General features: G+C 36.9%; 1 protein-coding gene across 1 annotated transcript in view; it reads left to right on the top strand.

The window, feature by feature from the left end:
- rapgefl1 (Rap guanine nucleotide exchange factor (GEF)-like 1) overlaps window positions 1–22422 on the top strand; it is a 39922-nt gene that overhangs the window by 4628 nt on the left and 12872 nt on the right. The window contains exons 3-8 of the mRNA XM_023286543.3: window positions 15745–15823; window positions 17785–17995; window positions 19720–19817; window positions 20031–20143; window positions 21795–21962; window positions 22051–22148. Coding sequence (XP_023142311.2) covers window positions 15745–15823; window positions 17785–17995; window positions 19720–19817; window positions 20031–20143; window positions 21795–21962; window positions 22051–22148 — 767 coding nt within the window. The remainder of the gene's footprint in view (window positions 1–15744; window positions 15824–17784; window positions 17996–19719; window positions 19818–20030; window positions 20144–21794; window positions 21963–22050; window positions 22149–22422) is intronic.

A 22422-nucleotide genomic window follows, 5' to 3' on the forward strand; every position in this document is an offset into this window, starting at 1 on the left:
CTAAAATTAAAACCGCTTAAAATAAGACATTTTAAAAAATCTAAAATGTACCACGAAAATATTAAAATATTGTAAAGTTTTAATCAATAATCATAAAACCAAAAAATATATTAAACAACATTTAAAGATAAAAACTTTTTGAAATAAGATGAGACAATGCACTTAAAATATAAACCAATCTAGCTATTATAAAATGAGAACAACTTTAATATAATAATAATAATATTAACAATAATATTAATAATAATATTAATTACAGCAATAATTAGCAATAATAATAATAATAATGCTACTTAAATATTCCAAAATTTAAAAATCCATAAAACAAAAAAAGTGAAATATAATTAAAATAAATCATTTAAATATTCAGATGTTTAAAAAAAATTTTGAAATATTAAAAATTTTACACATTAAAAAAAAATCATAATAAATCTAAAATTTTTTATATGTGTTTAAGAAAATTAAAAAGCCATTTTGAAAATGTTAATTTTTCGGTCATTGCTGCTCATTAACTCTGATTGATGATTAAATCTGTGAACTGAAACAGTTTGTCTTCTAAAAACACCAACAAGCTTCGACTCAATGCCACAAAAAAACCTGAAAAACTAAAATCAGGACTTTTTATTTCAGTCCAACTGAAGGAAACTTGATTGATGGTTTAGTTTGAGTTCCTACGGAGGCCCAGAGGGTCAGAAAGTCAAAGCTCAGAGTGAATCTGTGGTTCAGAAACACTGAAAACAGGACGGCACTGGAGTGAATTTGTGTTTTCAGGATCATTTCTGAGCTTCTTGTCAAGCAAAGCTGCAGCTTTAAGGACCAAAGTTTTTCTCAGAAAACACTCGACAGCTGCTTCTTACACATCAGATTAAAAATAAAAGTCTGAGCTCAACCTCCTGTCATTAAAGGACTACAAATATGGAACGTTTTCTATTTCTGGCCTACAAACCCGCTAATAATAGACGCTCCAGCTGAGCTTCTTTGTTTTAAGGTTTATTTTTTGTTTTATTTGATGTTTGCACTGAAGAGACAGAAAATGTTTCCTTTTATATTCCATTAAACTTCATTTATGTTTAAAAAAAATCACCACAATAACATTTATCAGACAGAAACTGTAAAAACTAAAAAAAATAAACATATTATGTGTGACATTTAGCTTTTTAGTTTACAGATTGTCCCTGTTTTGTTAAATTACAGATAATATTTACTAAATATAGATATTAATTTACATGTTGAGTGTAAAATAAATGAACAAATAAATAAGGGAATAAATAAAAACAGGCCAAAAGTGTAAATAATATTCACACAAAATGTCTTCTGTTAATAAATACTAATTTGTTCTTTTGTGCGACTGTAAAATTATGTAGTTTTTACTGAATTTAAATCCACTGAGAATATAACAATTTTACTGATTTAATGGTATTTTCACCATTTTTGCAGTGTTTATGTCTTTTTTTCCTGCCAAATTCACATTTCTTTATGCATTTATTTTTTTCCAGTGTGGTTTTTACTTTGTTCTTAAGTTCAAGACTTTTGAACATTTTTTAATCACTTCAGTCGATTATTGATTGATTCAAAATGTAAATTAGTTTACAGCTTTTATTAATGACGTATCATGTAATCGTGAGTCGTAAGTGAGAATCTGCTGCAGGATGTTTGTTGTGATGCAGCTTCATATTTAAACTGAAGGACTCTCACCTGTCTGGTTCTACCTGCTGACACACCTGGTTACCTTTTAACACCTGCAGTCTGAACCAGAGTGTTCTAGTGTACATCAGGAGACCAGGTTCAGGAAGTAAAAACATGTTAGTTCCACTGCAGAGACCAGACGGTTAACCTGCAGCTGAATGACGATAAAAAAGAGATTTTATGTTTGTTTAATGCATCCTGTTGTCTTTTTTCTTCATTTTTGCTTGAGATTCATATTAAATGTCTACAAATGGATGAAAAAAAGACCACAAAGATGCACAAAGCCATCATAAAAAGACACAAAAAACATAAAAAGGCACAAAATGACCACAAATATACACAAGACAAATACAAAGAGACAAAATTACCACTAAAACATGTAAAACAATGACAAAGATGCATAAAACAAAAGGAAAAAGATGCAAAAAGACCATTAAAGGCACAAAATGACAACAAAGACACACAAAATGACAGCAACGAGATGAAAAAACAACCAGAAAGAGACACCACATGAAAATACAAAGACTCAAAATGACCACAAAGAGTCTCAAAATCATGATAATGATGCACAAAACAAACACGAATACACTGAATGTCCATGAAAACATGTTAAATGACCATAAAAAGGCAGAAAATGACAACAAAGACACACAAAATGACCACAAGATTAAAAACCGCCAGGAAGAGACACCAAATGAAAATAAAGACTCAAAATGACCACACAAACATGCAAAACAACTACAAAGACACACAAAACAATGAGAAAAAGAAGCAAAAAGACAGTTAAAGACACAAACTTACAACAAAACACACAAAATGACCATGGAAACATGCTAGTGACCACAAAGACACACAAAATTATCAAAAATAGACAGAAAAACAACCAGAAATAGAAACAAAATGACCAGAAAAATACTCAAAATGACCACAAAAACATGCAAAGCAATTACAAAGACACACAAAACAACCAGAAAAAGAAGCAAAAAAACCTTAAAGACACAAACTCACAACAGAATGACCACGAAAACATGCTAGTGACCACCAAGACCTCTGTTAGGCTCATATTTCTTATACGATCACCTGGTTGACAGCGCTGCTCACAAGCTCCGGGTGCAGGCTTCTTGAAGCTGTCCAATCAGGAGAAAGAGGGCTATTTAGGAGGCGGGGCTTAAAGAGACAGGAGAGTGGCTGCATGAAGACCTAATATATGATAAATAAGGATTTTATTTAACACCGACTCGTGAAGTAAAACATGTTTTAACTAGAAAAGCACTCAGAGAGCTCAGTACTCCTCTAAGGCTGTTCATTCCCCCATATGCCATGGTCAGAAATACAGCATTTTCTTTTTTTTTTTTTTTTTAAGAAATGCAGCATTTGTTTGTTAAATATTGATGAGCAAAAATCATGGCAACATAGAATGTGGCCATTTAATACAGATGTACCCACAAACAAAATTACTGTGTGCTGAGCACAAGTGTGAGTTACGCATGTGTACGTTATGTACGGATACTGAATCACGTGACCTAAATATGTAGCGGGCGACAGGAATTGATGGGACTCAGAAACACCCCCACAATTTAATCAGTTGTTCCTTGTATCATTTCTGATGGAAAAGTCAGCAGTGGTTGATTTATAGTAGGATCGCAATCATGTGATCGTCAGCAGGCAGCTGGTGTAGTGTTCACTTGTTGTCATAGTTACAGTGACGCCATGCTGCTATCTCACAATGATACAGAAATCTTTAACAAATCCATGGATCCAGACTATAAGCCGCATCACTGCCAAAATCTAATCACTTGGTCCTTGTGTCATTTCTGACCTTCCCTGAAAATTTCATCCAAATCCATCATTCCGTTCTTTAATAATGTTGCGAACAGACAAACCAACGCCGATCATCACATAACTCCGCTGCTTTCCCTGGTGGAGTTAAAGTGCAGTGTAAAGCTGCAGTTTAACTTTGAAAGTGTTTCTCGATATTCAATTTTCAAGGTCTGACATGTTTTGAGCCTCAGTAAAATATCTTTATGAGGCAAGATGAAAAGAGTTTTGTTGGTCCCATTTTCAGTATTTTTTTTTTACAGATAATCAAGTTATGTGGAGTCTGTCAGTGAATCCAAATGCTGGTTTTCAGCCTGTATTTGTTCATATTTAGTCAAATTTGGAGCCGAATCATTTATTAGAAGCTAATGTCTGCGATGTTTCATGTACAAACACACAACCGTGATCAGATCACTGAAATACTGTAGGAAACTTAAAAACAGACGAATTCTCAGGCAGGTTCTGTGCTCATAAGAATCACAGTTTCTTTTCTGGTTTCTAAGTGGATTTCTGGAGGTTTATTCGTATCAACATGAGAGACGATGATATCCTTAGGAAGTGTGAGTCACGCTGAATCTAAAAATATATGTTTGATGTCTGTGAGTTCAAATCTGAAGGAGTTTGGACTCTGAGAATGAGTATGATGTTTGATGAAACTGTAGAGGCCAAGGTCCCTTCAGAAAGAACCTGGTTCTTCATAAACCTGCATCATTCAGACACTTGGTTGATTTGCATTGATTTTATTTTAATAAATGACTTACAGACTAACAGAGAGTCAGTTTAACCCTCAGAGTCTTATGTTTAGACTCCACATCCCGACTTCTCGGTTGAGTCACTTTTTATTGCATAAATCAAATTAAACTGCCCGAGTCGGCTTTCCAGTTATACCGACTGTCTGTCTGAAACAAACTGATGGAGAATTACATCAGATTTAATCATAGCTGCAAACACACGACTCTGGCTGGAAGCACTCCTGAACTTAATGTTAATATTTAGATTTCTTAGAAACTATGCTTATACATAACATCACGCATCACGCAAAACAACAACAAAAACATGCAAAATGATTTCAAAGATGCACAAAACCTCCACAAAGAGACACAAAACAACCACAGAGACACAAAACAACCACAGAGACACACAAAACAACCACAGAGACCCACAAAACAACCACAGAGACACACAAAACAACCACAGAAAAACAAAACAACGACAATGAGACACAAAACAACGACTAGACATAAAACTACCACAAGGTGACATAAAATGACGACAAGGAGATATAAAACAACCTCAAAGAGACACAAAACAACCACAAAGAGGTACAAAACAACCACAAAGACATATAAAACAACCACAAAGAGACACAAAACAACCACAACTAGACATACCATGAGGGGACAATGTTGAGAAAATAAAAACGTCTTCAGATGAGTTTTTTAGAAATCTCTGGTTCTGCAGCAGGAGGAAACTGAACATTCACTGACAGTTAATCCATTTTTTTCCAGTTTCTCATCATCATGGTTGTAATATTTCCAGATTCCAGACAATCTGTCAACATTTTACAGTGAGATACGTGTAAAAACAGAACAATTTTATCATATACAAGAATCGAGTCTGAACCATCTGCAGGTTTTATGAGCTGAAGGTCTGGACAGACTCGACTGTTGTGTAGAAAACAAGCTACAACATGTCGGACTAGAACTTAAATCTAACAAGATAAGAGCTTCAGAGTAAAAGTAAAACCTTCACCAAAGGCAAAACCACAGTTTGGTTTGAACAGTTGTCCTCTGCGTAAAGTTTAGCAGCTATGAATAGGATGAGAACGTCAACATGGTGGACTTGGACCTGCTGAGCTGCTTTCAACGTTCCCATGATGCTCGGTTTGTTCCTTCATTGAGCGTCTGTGTTTCTGAGACGGAGGCAGTAAATCAGGATAATCCAGGTTACTCTGGATTTAGAAAATAATTAGCGTGTGTCAACATGTGTGCGTTTTCCCGCCTTTCACTGATGATGTCGCCTCCTCTGATTGGCTCCCAGAGCTGCAGCCTCCACCTTGCTGCTGACGCTTTAATGCTATGTAACACATCTGAAATCCACTGGAACATACAGAGGAGATGAAATTCATCTGCAGCAGGGAGTTAAACTCTCGTTTTAACTCACTGTGGCTCATTTTTCACTGCAACATAAAGTCCTGCACCTATAATAGAGATGTTTAACTATTCACGTTTACAGCCGCTACAAACTCTGAGAGACTTTTCATTTGTGTTTTTCAGTTTCCAGTTGTTTTTTGTCTCTTTGAGACAATTTTCTCTCTCAGTGGTCACTTTGTATCTCATTTTTGCTGTTTTTATTCTTTTTTATGTCATTTGTGTCTCAGTTTGATCATTTTTGGTTTCTTTTGTGTCATTTTGTGTCTCATTTTTGATATATTGAGTCTCATTTTTGTAGTTTTCTGTTTTATTTAGTGTCTTTTAGATTCCAATGTTGGTCGTTTTTTGTGTCTTTGAGACAGTTTTCTCTTTCTGTGGTCATTTTGTGTCTCATTTTTGCTGTTTTTATTCTTGTTTATGTCATTTTGAGTCTCAGTTTGGTCATTTTTGGTGTCTTTTGTGTCTAAATTTTTGTTATATTTGGTTTTATTTTTGTAACTTTCTGTCTTGTGTATTATTTTGTGTCTTTTTGTGTCCAGTTTTGGTGTTTTTTGTGTCTTTGGGACAGTTTTCTGTCCTTGTGGTCATTTTGTGGCTCATTTTTGTTGTTTTCGATTCCATTTTTCCTGTTGTTTTGTCACTTTTTGGGACAGTTTTCTCTCTTTGTGGTTGTTTTTGTTCTCATTTGTGTCTTTGTCTCATTTTGTTTGTTTTTGGTCTCTTTAGTTGTTCCGATTTGTATTGTTTTGTCTCCACATACTATAAATATTTAACTGTTTCCTTTTTTACATCCGCTACAAACTCTGAGAGACTTTTCATTTGTGTCTTTTAGTTTAAAGTTGTTTTTTTGTGAGACAGTTTTCTCTCTCTGTGGTCATTTTGTGTCTCATTTTTGCTGTTTTTATTCTTGTTTATGTGATTTTGTGTCTCAATTTGGTCATTTTTGGTTTCTTTTGTATCATTTTGGGTCTCATTTTTATTGGTGTTGTTCTATTTTATGTTGTTACATGTCTCGTTTAGTTAATTTTTAGTCTCTTTTGTGTAATTTTGTGTCTTGTTTTGGTTGTTTTGTGTCTCTCTATGGTCGTTTCGTCTCCTCATACTGTAGATATTTTTCTATCTCCATGCTTTCAGCCTCTCCAGACTTTTTCTCTCTACTCTGCTCCTCATGCTGAATGTATCTTCCAACAACTTTCTCCTCTGTTCACTGTTTTTTTGAGCCATGCTGCATTTATTTTATTGATCCAGGACATTTTATTTTCCTCTCAGTCTCTCAGAATTTTTTGTCATTTGACCGTTGGTCTCAGCTGGATCTCTAATACTAATGTCGAGGAGCTCAGAATTTTCAGTTTTTAACAATCTGGTACTGGCGGACGCTTTATTTTTGGCAGATTAGAATTTGAGACAAATAGCATAAAGTGATTTTTGGAGGAGGATTGAATTAAGCTTGGAGAACGCTGGAGCCAGCAGTTGTCGTGGCGACGTCCGTCTCCCACCCCGTAATAATTTCACAGTGTGTTTAAACAGCTGCCCTGCAGGTAGAACAGAAAGACGATAAGTTTCCTGACAGTTTCACAAAAGAGGAACGAACCTGCCAAAGCCTTTTACATAACAGCCGGAGAGTGACGGACGTGTTGAGGCAGGCAGCTGTTCAGGTGAGGCTGGCTTACCTGTGAGGGACAACAACACTCTGCTGCCGCCCAGTTGTGTCTGTGAGGACTCAGGTCTTCACAGTGAATTATTCTAACACTGGTTCATCCAAAACAATACGTGTGTGTGTGTGTGTGCGCGTGCGTCATAAACTCTGGTTTTGTCTCCTTCTGTAGCCATAATTATACACTTTAGGGGTTTTATTGTCCTGCAGACAGAAGCTGAAACGTCCTCAGCTGCTGCTTCACTCTGTGTTTTTAAACCAGAAGCAGCCATTTTGTCCTCAGATATTCAGTTTAAAAGCAGAAAATGAAACCAAGCAAACAGCAGCTTCGACAGGTTCTGACAGAATCCAGTGTTGGTTTGAGACTTTCATTATTCTGTTTCCATAACAGAGGTTTATATGCAATAATCCTAATTTAATACCAAAAATACATAACTAGTCAAATGAATGTTTTTGTACATAACATCCAAAAACTGCTGCAAACAGTGTTTTATGTTTACAGACTAAAGAGTAGTCACAGTAGCTTAAGAATTATGCTACATAACCAAGATAATGCTGGCTGCTATATTCGCCACAAACTTGATAATAAAATAGTGTTATTCACTATGTTAGCCTATAAAGAGCTGTTACATTAGCCAAAAACTTGAGAATAAAATACTGTTAGTCACTATGTTAGCCTGAAAAAGATAATGTTATCTGCTACATTAGCCCAAAACTTGATAATAAAATACTGTTAGTCACTATGTTAGCCTAAGTAGCTGCTACATTAGCCAGGACTTGACAACAAGATAGCGTTTGTTGCTAAAGAAGATAAAATTAAACTTTAGACCATGTTAGCTGCTATGCTAGCCTAAACAAGATGTCAGTCATTACATTAGTGTAAATGAAAAAACGTTGACTGCTACATTAGCCTAAACAGGCTAATGTTAGTGCAAGTAACATGTTAGCCACTACATTTAGTAGTAGTATTGTTAGCTGTTGTTAAGTTAGACAAGATGATGCTAGCTGCTACATTAGCCTAAATAAGACCATGCTGGATAATGTTGGTCGCTATGTTAATGTAAATCATATAATATTAGTGGTTACATTAGCCTAAACAGAATAATAATGTCAGCTATGCCATCCATAACACTTTACTGTGTAAAGAAGCTTTAACAAGACTATGTTAGCTCCTGCGCAAACCTAAATAAGATTATCTTTGCCACTATGTTTGCAGAGGCTTGATTTTTGCATCGTGTTAATTGCTAAGTCTCAACAAGATAATGTTAACCTCTATGTTAGGCTAAACTAGATAACAGTCACTATGTTAGACTTAACAAGATGGCACAATAGTGTCAGCAGCTAAAACAAGATAATGTTAGCTTTTCTGTTAGCCTAAACAAGACAAGAATGATAATAGTAGTTGCCGTTAGCCTAAACAGGAGGATGTTGGCCACTGTGTGAGTGTAAATAAGATTATATTAGCGGCTGTGTTAGTAGGATAATATTGACAGTGTTTCTTGCTGTTTTCTTATATAAGATTGTTATCTGTTACATAAGCCTAAGTGAGATAACCTTAGCTGCTAAGTTCACAGAAAGCTGATATCCAGAGTGTTAAATGCTGTCTCTCGTACAAGATAATGTTAACCCATGTTAGCCTCAATCAGATAACAAGGGAGTTAGTTGCTATGTTAGCCTGAACAAGATAACATGAATATGTCAGTGGTTATACCAGCCCTAACAAGATCACGTTAGTCACTTTGTTAGCATAAATAAGACAATGTAGTTGATACATTAGTCTGAACAGGATAACGTTGGTCACCATGTTAGTGTATATAACATAATGTTATCGGCTACGTTAGCATAAAGAAGATAATGGTAGTTTCTGTGTTACCAGAATTGCATTGATATTGCTTGTTGCTGTTGGCTGAAGCAAGCTATTGTTAGCTGCTATGTTAGCCTAGATATGATAACCTTACCCATTATGTTCACGGAAACTTGATATTAAGATAGTGTAAATTGCTACGTTAGCTTTTACAAGATAGCATTTATTGCTAAATTAGCTTAAGCATAATGTGTTAATATAAACAAGATTTTACAAAAGATAACATTAGTCGCTATGATAGCCTTTACATGATAACAGTCGCTGCTATATCTGCCTAAACAAGCTAACGTCAGCCTTTCTAAATGTTGTTTGGGCATCATTGCTCCTATAGATGCAGCTGTTGGTAAATTATGATAAATTATACATATTGGAGGATTGATATGGAACATTTTAATGTAAGGGATCTGCTGTAACACGTCTGCTGCTGCTGTATCAGAGTGAATCCACTTTACAAACTAAAACACTGCAGAGATGAAGCTCTGTGGAGCGAGTCGCTCTGTGTAGGAGGATGATTTATTCTCTCAGAAAGAGAAGTGATGAAGCTGCCCACTCGGTTACCTCTGGATGCTTTTACCTTTACCTCCCTCCTCCTCGTCTTCCTCGACCTCTGGCAGGTTTCCTCATCCTGCCGGCGGAGACGTCGCTGCAGGACTCGGTTTCTGTGTTTGTATGTTGCATCCATAAGAGGCTCTTTAGCACCTGTTCACATAGCAACCAGCTCAGAGAGACATTTGGAGAGGAGATGTGGGAGGAAGTGAGCAGAGGAGGTGGGAGGAAAAAACACTGACACTCAAATTAGACGCTTCACACTCAAATCCTCCAACTTCAGCCGGAAAATACAAACTCGCACCATTTTATTCCACAAGACTGGAAGCTGATTCCTCTGATGCAAGTCCTGGGAGTCCAAATAATATTTTATGAAAGCTAAAAGCATCCAGATTAACAGATATTTATCAGAAAGTCAACACAGAGCCAGAAAAATGAACCAAACTCTGCATGAAATTTGAAACCAGATCACATTAAAATCTGATTTATTGATCCCTGTAGGAGAAATTCAGACATTAACCAGCGGAGTACCAGGCAATATTTAACAGAGCTGTCACAATACCAGAAAACATTGAAATTCATTGATTCTAAATATAAATCAGTGCAAAACATTTTTTGCTAACACCCAGCATCACATATAAATATAAATGTTTTTTTAAGTTGAGCTCAGTCTCCATGAATAAATAGGAGAAAACATGGTAACTGAACAGAAAAACATAAAAGTCATTATTGTTGGTCACGCTTAGCAGAAATTTAATATCAACGTAGTGTTAATTACTAGCCTCTGTTTGCCTAAACAAGATTATGTTAGCCTCTATGTTAGTCTAAATAAGATTATGTTAGCCTCTGTGTTATTCTAAACATGATATTGTATGCCTCAGTGTTAGCCTAAACAAGAAAATGTTAGCTTCTGTGTTAATCAAAGCAGGATAATGTTAGCCTCTATGTTAGCAAAAACATGATATTGTTTACCTGTATGTTAGCCTAAACAAGAAAATGTTAGCTTCTGTGTTAATCAAAGCAAGATAATGTTAGCCTCTATGTTAGCCTAAACAAGATAGCGTTAGTCTCTACATCAACCCAAACAAGATCATGTTAACCTCTACATTAGCCTGGACATGATTATGTTAGCTTCTATGTTAGCCTAAACAAGATAACGTTAGTCTCTACATCAACCCAAACAAGATCATGTTAACCTCTACATTAGCCTGGACATGATTATGTTAGCTTCTATGTTAGCCTAAACAAGATAACGTTAGTCTCTACATCAACCCAAACAAGATCATGTTAACCTCTACATTAGCCTGGACATGATTATGTTAGCTTCTATGTTAGCCTAAACAAGATAAGGTTAGCCTCTACATCAACCCAAACAAGATCATGTTAACCTCTACATTAGCCTGAACATGATTATGTTAGCTTCTATGTTAGCCTAAACAAGATAACGTTAGCCTCTACATTAGCCTGAACAAGATCATGTTAGCCTCTACGTTAGCCTGAACATGATAACGTTAGCGCCAAAACAAGATGATGTTTGCCTCTACGCTAGCCTAAACATGATGTTAGCCTCTGCGTTAGTCGAAACAAGATAATGTTCGCTCTATGTTAGCCTAAACAAGAAAATGTTAGCCTCTATATTAGCCTTAGCAAGATGTTAGCCTCTACATTAGCCTAAATATGATAATGTTAGCTGAAGCAAATTAATAGTCGCCTCTATGTTAGCCTAAACAAGATAAAAGTAGCCAAAGCAAAAAAAATATTAGTAGCGATGTTGACATTAACAAAATTACAAAATAGTGTTGGTTGCAATGTTAGCAGGAGCTTAATATCAAGATAGTGTTAGTTGTTATATTAGCCTAAACAAGATAACAAGATAGCTTTCGTGGCTATGCTAGCAAGAACTTGATACTGAGTGTTATTTGCTAAATGACATAACAATTATGAACAGTGGACTAGCTGTTTGCTGCAGCTGTAGTTTAGAGTCACCACAGTGATTTAACAATGTTTGGAGGATGTTTCCAGTTTCTCCTGAGGTTTCTGCAGATTTTCGGTGCTACACTGATCAACATGTGGCTCTGATATTATTACCTACACACTTTCTGGTAGCAATTTAGCGTTCAGCAGCTACTGTTAGTCAGTGTTAGTGGTGAACTTGTGGCTGGTTTTCTACAGACAGTTTGTTGTTACTGTCAAACATCACACTGAACTTCCACCAACCTTCAGTTTTGTGTGTTAACAGTTGACGCTCATTGTGATCGTTTGTTATCGTGTTCAGTCGCTGTGATCCTGAACTGTGTTTTGTGTTTCTGAAATCCTCCTTCAGTGTTTCTGTTCGGAGGTTGTGGGCGTTTTTTTCATCCCATTTGGATTCAGCCGGTTTCTCTCCTCCTCCTCCCACGTTCACACTCTTTACTGTGTTCTCGCCATCGTTTCTCTGCTCAGACTGATGGTTTTCTCTGCAGTCGCTGTTCGATTATACAACACACCGATTTTAGTTAAAATGACACTGAGGTTTGCATGAAAGAATCAGCTTCATCGTCTTCTGTGTTCGTCTTTGTGTCAACAAATTTTAAATTGGAGACTCTGTGTCTCCAAAAATGAGGATGTTTTTCCTCTGTTCTGAGGAAACACTGCCTGCAGTTCACCTGAAAACTCAGAATTTTCTTCAACAGACATTTGGTCACAGCTGGGTCAGTCATGACTTCATCATTGCAAGGAGAAACTGAGAATTTTTATTTTTTTACAGAATCTGTTTAATGCAAACTGTTAATTTTTAAAATTTTAAAATACGACAAGATTTCAATTCGATATAAGGGTTTTAAGCTCAGGTGTGGTGACAGATGAGTAGTTCAAGGACTGTTGGAAAGTTTAAAATCCAGGGATTCTTTATTTTTTAAAACCAACATGTCTTTGAAACCTGTTGGGAGATTTTGAGCTTCAGAAGTTGAACATCTGTCTGATCCATCCAATGCAACAGTTTATTATTTTAGTCTAATTCTGCTTTGTATTTGTTTCCTAAAATGCTGTATTAAAAGATTTTTGTTTCAGTACATTTAGTTTTGATTCTGAGCCATCAGTCTTCATATTTATAACATATGATCATATATGTTCCCAGGGCATCATGGGAACTTTTGTCTCACGCTTCTGGCAGTATTGTTGATCCGTACAGAAAATAAGTTGATGTGTTTTGAGTTTGTGCAGTTTTATATATGAAGAAGTTACAGTTTCAGTTATAAAATGAACCAACAGTCAGTTCATGTTTTTCATGCAGAGATAACAAATATTTCATAACTGCAGCTTCAAATTTGAGAATTTGCTGCTTTTCATTGTAAATGTTTAAACAATTTCAATTTATTGTTAATAATCTTAATGTTTGCTGTGCTGATTGGACTGAATCGACATTCTGAACATGTCAAACAGACGCATCAGTTACTCCGTGGAAAAGTAAAAAATACTGCTGAGCTTCAGTTGTTTACACTGTTAAAAAAATCTGTAATAAAACTGTAAATATCTGGCAGCAACTTAGCAAAAAAAAGCAAAGATTTAAAATGACATAATACAGCGATAATCAAAAACTGTAAAGAAAAAAATAGTGGCAAAGATCTGTACAATAGTTCTATTTTAGCTGATTTAAATGCAGTAAAACTAATTTCATGGTCACACGTAAAAAAAATAAATCACCATTTTTAAAATTCCACACTTTTTATGTAAATATCATTTACAGTTTTTGCATATTTTATTAGGGTAAAATTATGTAAAATTATGTAAATGAATACTTTGTTCTGGGATTTTACTCGATATCTATCAAAACAGGGAAAATTACAATTAGAATAAAAGAAGAATATTCTATTCTAAAAGCTGCTTTTATGTTCATTTATGAGTAATAATGATATAAAATGCTGACATACTGGTCACAGGACACGATTTTCATAATTTTGATATGTAACATTTTCCACATTTTACTTAAACAGAACTTGTAACAGAGTATTTTTACTGCATTTTATTTGTGCTTTTACTGTAGTAAATGATGTGAATACTCAGCACTGGAGCAGTAAAATCCAGGACACAGCTGAGATGTTATTGATCACTGATTGGTCTGGTTCTTCGATCAATACCAACACATGTCGTCCTGTTTAGTCTCTTCACTGTTTCTTCCTCTTCTCTCACATTTCATCCTCTGGCAACGTGGTGTCTCTATGGCAACCGCCTGCAGAGAGGCGGACCCCGACGACAGGCCACGCCCATTGCAGCATGCCTCTCTCTCAGACACACACACACACACACACACACACACACACACACACACACACACACACACACACACACACACACACACACACAGCAGTGTATTTTAGTAAATGTGACCACAGGTTTTTGAGCTGCTTCAGCTTCTTAGATTCCAGCTGTTGGCTGCAGCAGCTGCAGGAGAAGAAAAACCTTCTTCTTCTTCTGCTTCTTCTTCTTCTGTTTAAAATATAAAATACAGTGAAACATGTTTGTCTCTGTAAAGCTGATAAACATGAATCTGTTGTTATGTTGTGAAACAAAAACCTCTTTAAGGCTGAATGTGTCCTCGTGACCCACATTTAATCTGCAGCGTCTGATCCTTAAATGTCACCTCACAGTAATCAGATTACTCCTGCAGTAGAGTATTTACTCTGATACTATGGTGTTTAACTTTATGGTCTTTTGTGGCTCTTCTTGTTGCGTTGTGCGTCTTCGTGGTCGTTATTCGTCTTTTTATTCTCAGTTTGTGTCTTTTGTAGCTGTTTTAAATCTTTTTTATGGTAGTTTCTGTGTCTTGGATTGTTTTGTATTTTGGTTTATGCTGCATCTAGAAATGATCAACACCTTTTACACTCAGGCAGCCTCATATCATCACACTCCCACCTCAGGACGATGCATTCTCTGTGGTAATCTTGGGCAGACTCACACCAAACATCCTGGACTCCATCTGAACCCCAAAAAATGATCTTCATCTGACCAAAGAATGTTCTCCAACATTCATCAGGCTTCTTTTCATGTTGTGAAAGTAGTTCACTGTCCACAGAGCTCTGATTAGTGGTACTACGGCTCCTTCTATACCTCCTGATTACTGCTGACACTGTAGTTCACTGGTTTTTAGTTTCTCACTGATCTTCCTGGATCCTTTTCCATCTTTGTCAAGTCTAACAGTCAGACGTTTCACTTCCTCTGTTCGGTTCTTGTCCATGTGGAGCCATGATGCAGACATAGATAGACACAGTCCATAGGTCCAGAACTGAGAAGGTTCTGCTGTTCACAGCTCATTTTAGAACCATGTTCTTGTAGTTAGACTGATTGGAAATCACATCAGGACTCAGTTTTGTTCAGTTTCTGCCCTATATTTTAAATTTTGTCTTTATGAAGTGTTTGTGGCCGTTGATTTGCTTTCTAAGTGAAGTGATTCCGTTTAGAATCATCTGACACTAAAGTGACACTGAGCAGGGATGTATTGACATCTGGGGTAAACTGTAAATGCTTTTAAAACACTCAACATGGTTTGTTTTTACTCCTTAACTGCCATTTTGTCTCAGTCAGTTTGGTTGTTTTTTGCTTTAATCTGCAAATTAGTTTTTACCCTTCTGTTTAGCACTTCAAAGTTAAGCTGATCCTTTATTAATGCCACAGCAGAGACATTTACAGTGTTACAACGAAGAGGAGAGTTCACAAACTGAGTAAAAAAATAAATAAAATAATGAAAAAACTAAGCATGATTACTGTTGATATTGCACAGATTGAGGTGCATTAGATTAGTTAGATAAAATCTGATCAATATTGAGGCTGTTTTTAATTTTTAAAGCGTCAGTTTTCCACTTTGTTCAGATTTATTTCAACAAATCAGCTCTCAGCTAAAAGTTAATAAAAACTCCTGAGATCTGAGTTGGTTCTCTGCTCAGACTGAGCTGCCTGCAGTCTTCAGGTTCTACTCAGGAATCTACCTGCATGGAGGTGTGTTCAGGTACAGTGTGTACTAATCTGTGTGTGTTTGTGTGTCTGTGCAGAAACGCTGCTGGATGACTTCATGTTGACACATCCCATCTTCCTGACGGCCGACAGGCTCCAGCAAGTCCTGCTGCAGCAGTATCCTCCTCTACACAACCTAGTACACAATGTAGTACACAATATACTACACAACAAGTCCTGCTGCAGCAGTATCCTCCTCTACACAACCTAGTACACAATGTAGTACACAATATACTACACAACGTAGTACACAACGTAGCACACAATATACTACACAATGTAGTGCACAATGTAGCACACAATATAATACACAATGTTGTACACAATATACTACACAACGTAGCACACAATATACTAGACAACATAGTACACAATGTAGCACACATTATACTACACAATAAACTACACAATGTAGCACACATTATACTACACAATAAACTACACAACGTAGTACACGACGTAGTGCACAATATACTACAAAACAAAACACAGAACAGCACCCAGAGGACAGGTTGTGCTGGTGGGTTGTGTAGTATGTTTTGTTGTGTTGTGTTGTGTTGTATTGTGTTGTGTTGTGTTGTATTGTATTGTGTTGTATTGTGTGTACCAGGTGTCCAGATGTGCACAGGTGTGTGTCTGTGATCAGTGGTGGTTGTCTTAAACACAGTGCTGTTGTGTGTCGTGTTGTGTGCAGGTTTGTGTCTCTGTTGTGTGGCTGAGCAGCTCCATGTTTTCTTTTCACCTCGTCCAATCAGGAAGCAGTATCTCGGCTCCTCCCATTAAACCAGCCAATCAGCTGCTTCAGAGGGAAAGTCAACAGATTTCGGAGTTTCAGTGAAGTAGTTCTGAGCAGTTTGTCTCATTTTAACTCACTGTGGTTCAATAATCAGAATTTTTCTACCGTGACTGTCGGTCAGCTTCCTCTGCAGAGGAGCTCAGATGTTTTTATTTCATTTTACAGAATCTGTTCAGAGCAAAGTATTGATTTAAGGTGCATTTTTCAATTGTGACACAATTAGAACATAAATCCTAAAATTGGAGAAAAAGAGGATTTCTTTGATTAGTTAATTTAAAAAAATGTAAAAATCATCATGTTTCCACAGATGTTAAAACACCGGAGCTAATGTTGGCTCAACATATTTTAGATATTTTACTATTTACATGTTTCTATCTTCATCTCCTCTGCTCTGTGGAAACACTGCCTGCAGTTCACCTGAAAACTCTGAATTTTCTTCACCAGACTGTCGGTCACAGCTGAGTCAGTCATGACTTCACCACTGCAGCGAGAAACTGATTTTTTTTTTATTTTTTACAGAATCTGTTTAATGCAAACTGTTAATTTTTGGCAAATTATTAAATATGACATGATGTTAATGAAACATCAGGATCTTGAGCCCAGGTTTGCTGACAGATGAGTAGTTCAAGGACTGTTGGAAAGTTTAAGATTGAGTGATTCTTTATTTCTTAAAACCAGCGTGTATTTGAAACCTGTCAGGAGGTTTTGGTCTCCAGAAGTGGAACGCTGCATTTAAAGATTTTATTTTCAGTACGTTTAGTTTTGATTCTGAGCCCTCAGTCTTCATATTTATAATATATGATCATATAACAGTGTTCCCAGAGCATCATGGGAACTGTAGTTCTAAATGTGAGATCCCCAAAGAGACAATGAAAAGAAATTCATCAGCCAATCAGAGGCAGAAAAACAGTGTGTACAGGTGTGTGTGTGTGTGTGTGTGTGTGTGTGTGTGTGTGTGTGTGTGTGTGTGTGTGTGTGTGTGTGTGTGTGTGTGTGTGTGTGTGTGTGTGTGTGTGTGTGTGTGTGTGTGTGTGTGTGTGTGTGTGTGTGAGATATGTGGGTCATCATGGCGTCTCTGAGCTGCTGCTGCTCTCTGAGGCTGAAACTGCTGATTATTGTGTCACATTTGTTCCTGATTTATTGCAGCTGTACGTTGCTGTTTGTGTGTCTGTTTGTATGTCTGTGTGTCTGTCTGTGTGTTTGTGGTGGCGACATCGTGTGCGTTGAGTGTAAACGTGGTCTTCTTCTTCTCCTGGTTTCTTCCTGAACTCGACTTTTCCAGATTCAGTTTTGAGGGAGACAGAGGGGGGAGGGAGGGGGAGAGGAGGGAGGAGGGGAGAGGAGGAGGACGCGGAGGTGATGAAGATGCAGAGGCGGCCATGATGGATGCAGCAGAGAGGAAGCAGGCAGTGCTGAATGTGGCGTTCAGGTACCTGGATACCTACAGAGAGCTGCTGCAGGAGGAGGGAGAACGCAGCAACAGCTTCCCCAAGGTACACAATATGTACTACACAACGATACTACACAATATGTACTTCACAATGATACTACACAACAGTACTACACAATATGTACCACACAATGATACTACACAACAGTACTACACAATATACACAACAGTACTACACAATATACACAATACTACACAACATGTACTACACAACAGTACTACACAATATGTACTACACAATGATACTACACAACAGCACTACACAATATACACAACAGTACTACACAATATGTACCACACAATGATACTACACAACAGTATTACACAATATGTACCACACAATGATACTACACAACAGTACTACACAATATGTACCACACAATGATACTACACAACAGTACTACACAACAGTACTACACAATATACACAATAGTACTACACAATATGTACCACACAATGATACTACACAACAGTACTACACAATATACACAACAGTACTACACAATATGTACCACACAATGATACTACACAACAGGACTACACAATATGTACCACACAATGATACTACACAACAGTACTACACAACAGTACTACACAATATACACAATAGTACTACACAATATGTACCACACAATGATACTACACAACAGTACTACACAATATACACAACAGTACTACACAATATGTACTACACAATGATACTACACAACAGTACTACACAATATGTACCACACAATGATACTACACAACAGTACTACAAAATATGTACCACACAATGATACTACACAACAGTACTACACAATATGTACCACACAATGATACTACACAACAGTACTACACAATATACACAACAGTACTACACAATATGTACTACACAATGATACAACACAACAGTACTACACAATATACACAACAGTACTACACAATATACACAACAGTACTACACAATATGTACTACACAATGATACTACACAACAGTACTACACAATATGTACCACACAATGATACTACACAACAGTACTACACAATATACACAACAGTACTACACAATATGTACTACACAATGATACAACACAACAGTACTACACAATATACACAACAGTACTACACAATATACACAACAATACTACACAACATGTACTACACAACAGTACTCCACAATATGTACTACACAATGATACTACACAACAGCACTACACAATATACACAACAGTACTACACAATATGTACTACACAATGATACAACACAACAGCACTACACAATATACACAACAATACTACACAATATGTGCTACACAATATATACAGCCGTACTACACAATATGTACTACACAATAATACAACACAATATACACAACAGTACTACAGAATATACACAATAATACTACACAATATACACAACAATACTACATCATATTACATAATAATTTTACACAATAATATTACACAACACAACACGATATACACAATAACACTACACAATAGTACAGCACAATATTACAACACAATATACACAATACTACATAATGTTCACAATAATACATCATAATATAACACTATATAAAACAACACACAACACTGCCGCACAATATAACACAACACACACTGTTTAACGAATACAAAACACCTACACAACTTAAAACTCCCCAAATACCCAGCAGATGAAATGTTGCTCTATACACAACCAGATGTAACACAATATACACAACAACACAATAATTATTTACTGTGTACGTACACCTTGTCAAACTGTGTGTGTCTGTGTAGGAGCTGTACCTGTGTGCGGTTCAGGAACTAACTCGGTATCCTGAACTGGTCGAGGACGTCCTGAAACTGCAGAGATGGACCGAGATCTTACACTGCCCGTATGACACACAATAACACACAACAACACACAACTGGTTCATCAGTTCAGACTCACAGTGTGATCATTACACAGGATGCTGTATATTTGTCTTTATCGTTTATATTAATCACAAATTCAGCTCTTCATCATCATATTTCTGGCATATTTTATGCACAGACATAATTTGAATAATGTTTAATTGTGGGTTTTGTGTGTTTTTTGTGGGTCACAGCTCTGAGGAGGAGAAGGAAAGCAGGAAGAAGCAGGTCCGACCTCTGTTCAGACACTTCAGACGCATCGATGCCTGTTTGCAGCCTAGAGAGGCGTTCAGGGGCTCCGACGAGAGTACGACAAACACACACCTGCACACGTGCACCCACACAAGCCCTACTACACTGTGTGATCTGTAAATACACACTCAGCTGAAATGCAAACACACCTGCAGCCTGCGGTCGGATATACAAATCACAAACCGACACACCCAGAACACACACAGAGCTTTCATGTTCCCAGAGCTGCAGGACAGCAGGAGGAGTTAGCCTAGCTTAGCACAAAAACACTCCATCATCTAACAACTCAGAGTCCGTTTGAGCTGCATGTCGTAGCCTGTTAGCTAACATGCTAGGCTCCATCAGTCTGCTGTATTCAGCTGGGTTTAGCCAAACTGGGACTTAATGGCTAAAAGCTAGAAGCTAACTCTAAACTAATGAAATAGAAGCTAACGCTTAACAAGGGACACCAATAATCTGACACCTGAACTCTGACTATCAGCTAAAACCTAGAAGCTAAGAGATTTTAAAAACTAGGGGGACCTAGAAGCTAATTTTAGTTTCACAGTTGGGGAATTTTACACTATGGTGTTATAGATGCTAACTGTAAGCTAAGGGGACCTAGTAGCTAGCTGTCATTTAAGGGAACCTAGAAACTACCTTTAAGCTAACAGGTCCAAGAAGCTAACTTTATGCTCAGGGAATCTAGAAGATAATCTTAAGCAAGCTAAGTCTTAGGCACAAAGTATTAGCTGGGGAGAAATAGAAGCAATTTTTTTCTCTAACCAAGAGATTAATTTTATGCAAATGTGACCTAGATGCTAACTGCAACCTAAGGGAACCCAAAAACTAGGGTTAGGGTTCTAAAAACTATTCTTAAGCTGACAGGACCAAAACACTAACTCCTAGCTGATAATTATAATGAGGAAATAAAAGCTAATTTTACTCTAACCTACAGGTTATCTTTAAGCTAGAACAAAAAATTGCATTTAATGTAAAAGTGACCTAAATGCTAACTGTGAGCTAAGGGATCCAAGAGTCTCACATTCAGCTAACAAGGCCAAGAACGTAACCAGGGGAATCTCAGCTTTTTGATCTAACCAGAACAAGAAGTTAATTTTATGGTTAGGTGACTTAGAGAAGAATATAGAAGCTAACACTGAGCTAAGGGGACATAGAAGCTAACTCTAAGCTATGGGGACATAGTTGCTTACTCTAAGCTATGGAAAACTAAATAAGTTGATCGATTAATTATGTGTTTTTGCTTGGTATGCTACTCTTTTTAGCTGCTAAATTTTTGTCGTGGTTTGTAAATAAAGTGAAGTCTTAAATGAGCCAAACTGTTATCTCATGTTAGATTCAACAGTCAATGATGCTGATGTTGTTTTGTTGACATTTTTCAGTGATTCTGAATCAGATGATGCAGATGTTTCTGATTCAAGCTAAATAATATTAGCTTAGGTTAGCTTGTAGCCGTTGACACGTGGCTTCTGTCAGCTATAAGCTAACAGTTTCACTTTACTTCCAGGCTAAATGCTAAACTTTAATAATAATAAATAATAATAATAGTACATTTTATTTGTATGGCGCTTTTCAAAATACTCAGACACTTTATATATAAAATCAGCAAACATTAAAAATAAATGTTTGCATGTTTGTTCTTCCTTTAAGGTGCAATATCGCTATTCTAACGGTTCTGATGTTTTTCATGTGTCTTGTGTGTCCAGTCTTCTGCAGGGTTTACACTCCGGACCATTCCTACGTCACTATCCGGAGCCGGTTGTCCTGCCGAGTTGGAGAGATTCTGGCTCTGGTCCGAGAGAAGCTGCAGTACAGCGAGGACCAGCCGGTTCTGCCCGGAAACCTCATCCTGGTGGCCGTGACGTCAGCCGGAGGTCAGAACCCAGAGAACCCGGTGTTTGTGGTTCTGGTCGGGTCACTGAGAAACCTGTCAATCTATTTATTTATCTGTTGTGTTTTTAGAGAAAGCGGTGTTTCGTCCGAGCGATGAGGCTGTTTTCACCACGCTGGGAGTCAACACTCACCTGTTCGCCTGCGAACCGTCCGAACTGGACTCACTGGTGAAAAACCGACTCACTGACTGGTTTTAATGGTTTATATGAATGCAGCCAATAGAACAACAACAAAAGTGAATAAAATTGTTTGTTAGATGATCGTCACTGAGATGAAAATATGCAGCTAAACATTATATTTTATATTTTTAATTAGTATTATGTATTTAATATTTTCTTAATGAATAAAACTATTTATGTAAATGAGCTTTGGATCTTTAGTCTAAAAATGGGAACCTTCAGGATACATGAACTCTGTATATGAAACATGAAATCCTGCAGC

The sequence above is a fragment of the Amphiprion ocellaris genome, chromosome 19, assembly GCF_022539595.1.
Source record: "Amphiprion ocellaris isolate individual 3 ecotype Okinawa chromosome 19, ASM2253959v1, whole genome shotgun sequence".
Taxonomy (NCBI): Eukaryota; Metazoa; Chordata; class Actinopteri; family Pomacentridae; genus Amphiprion; species Amphiprion ocellaris.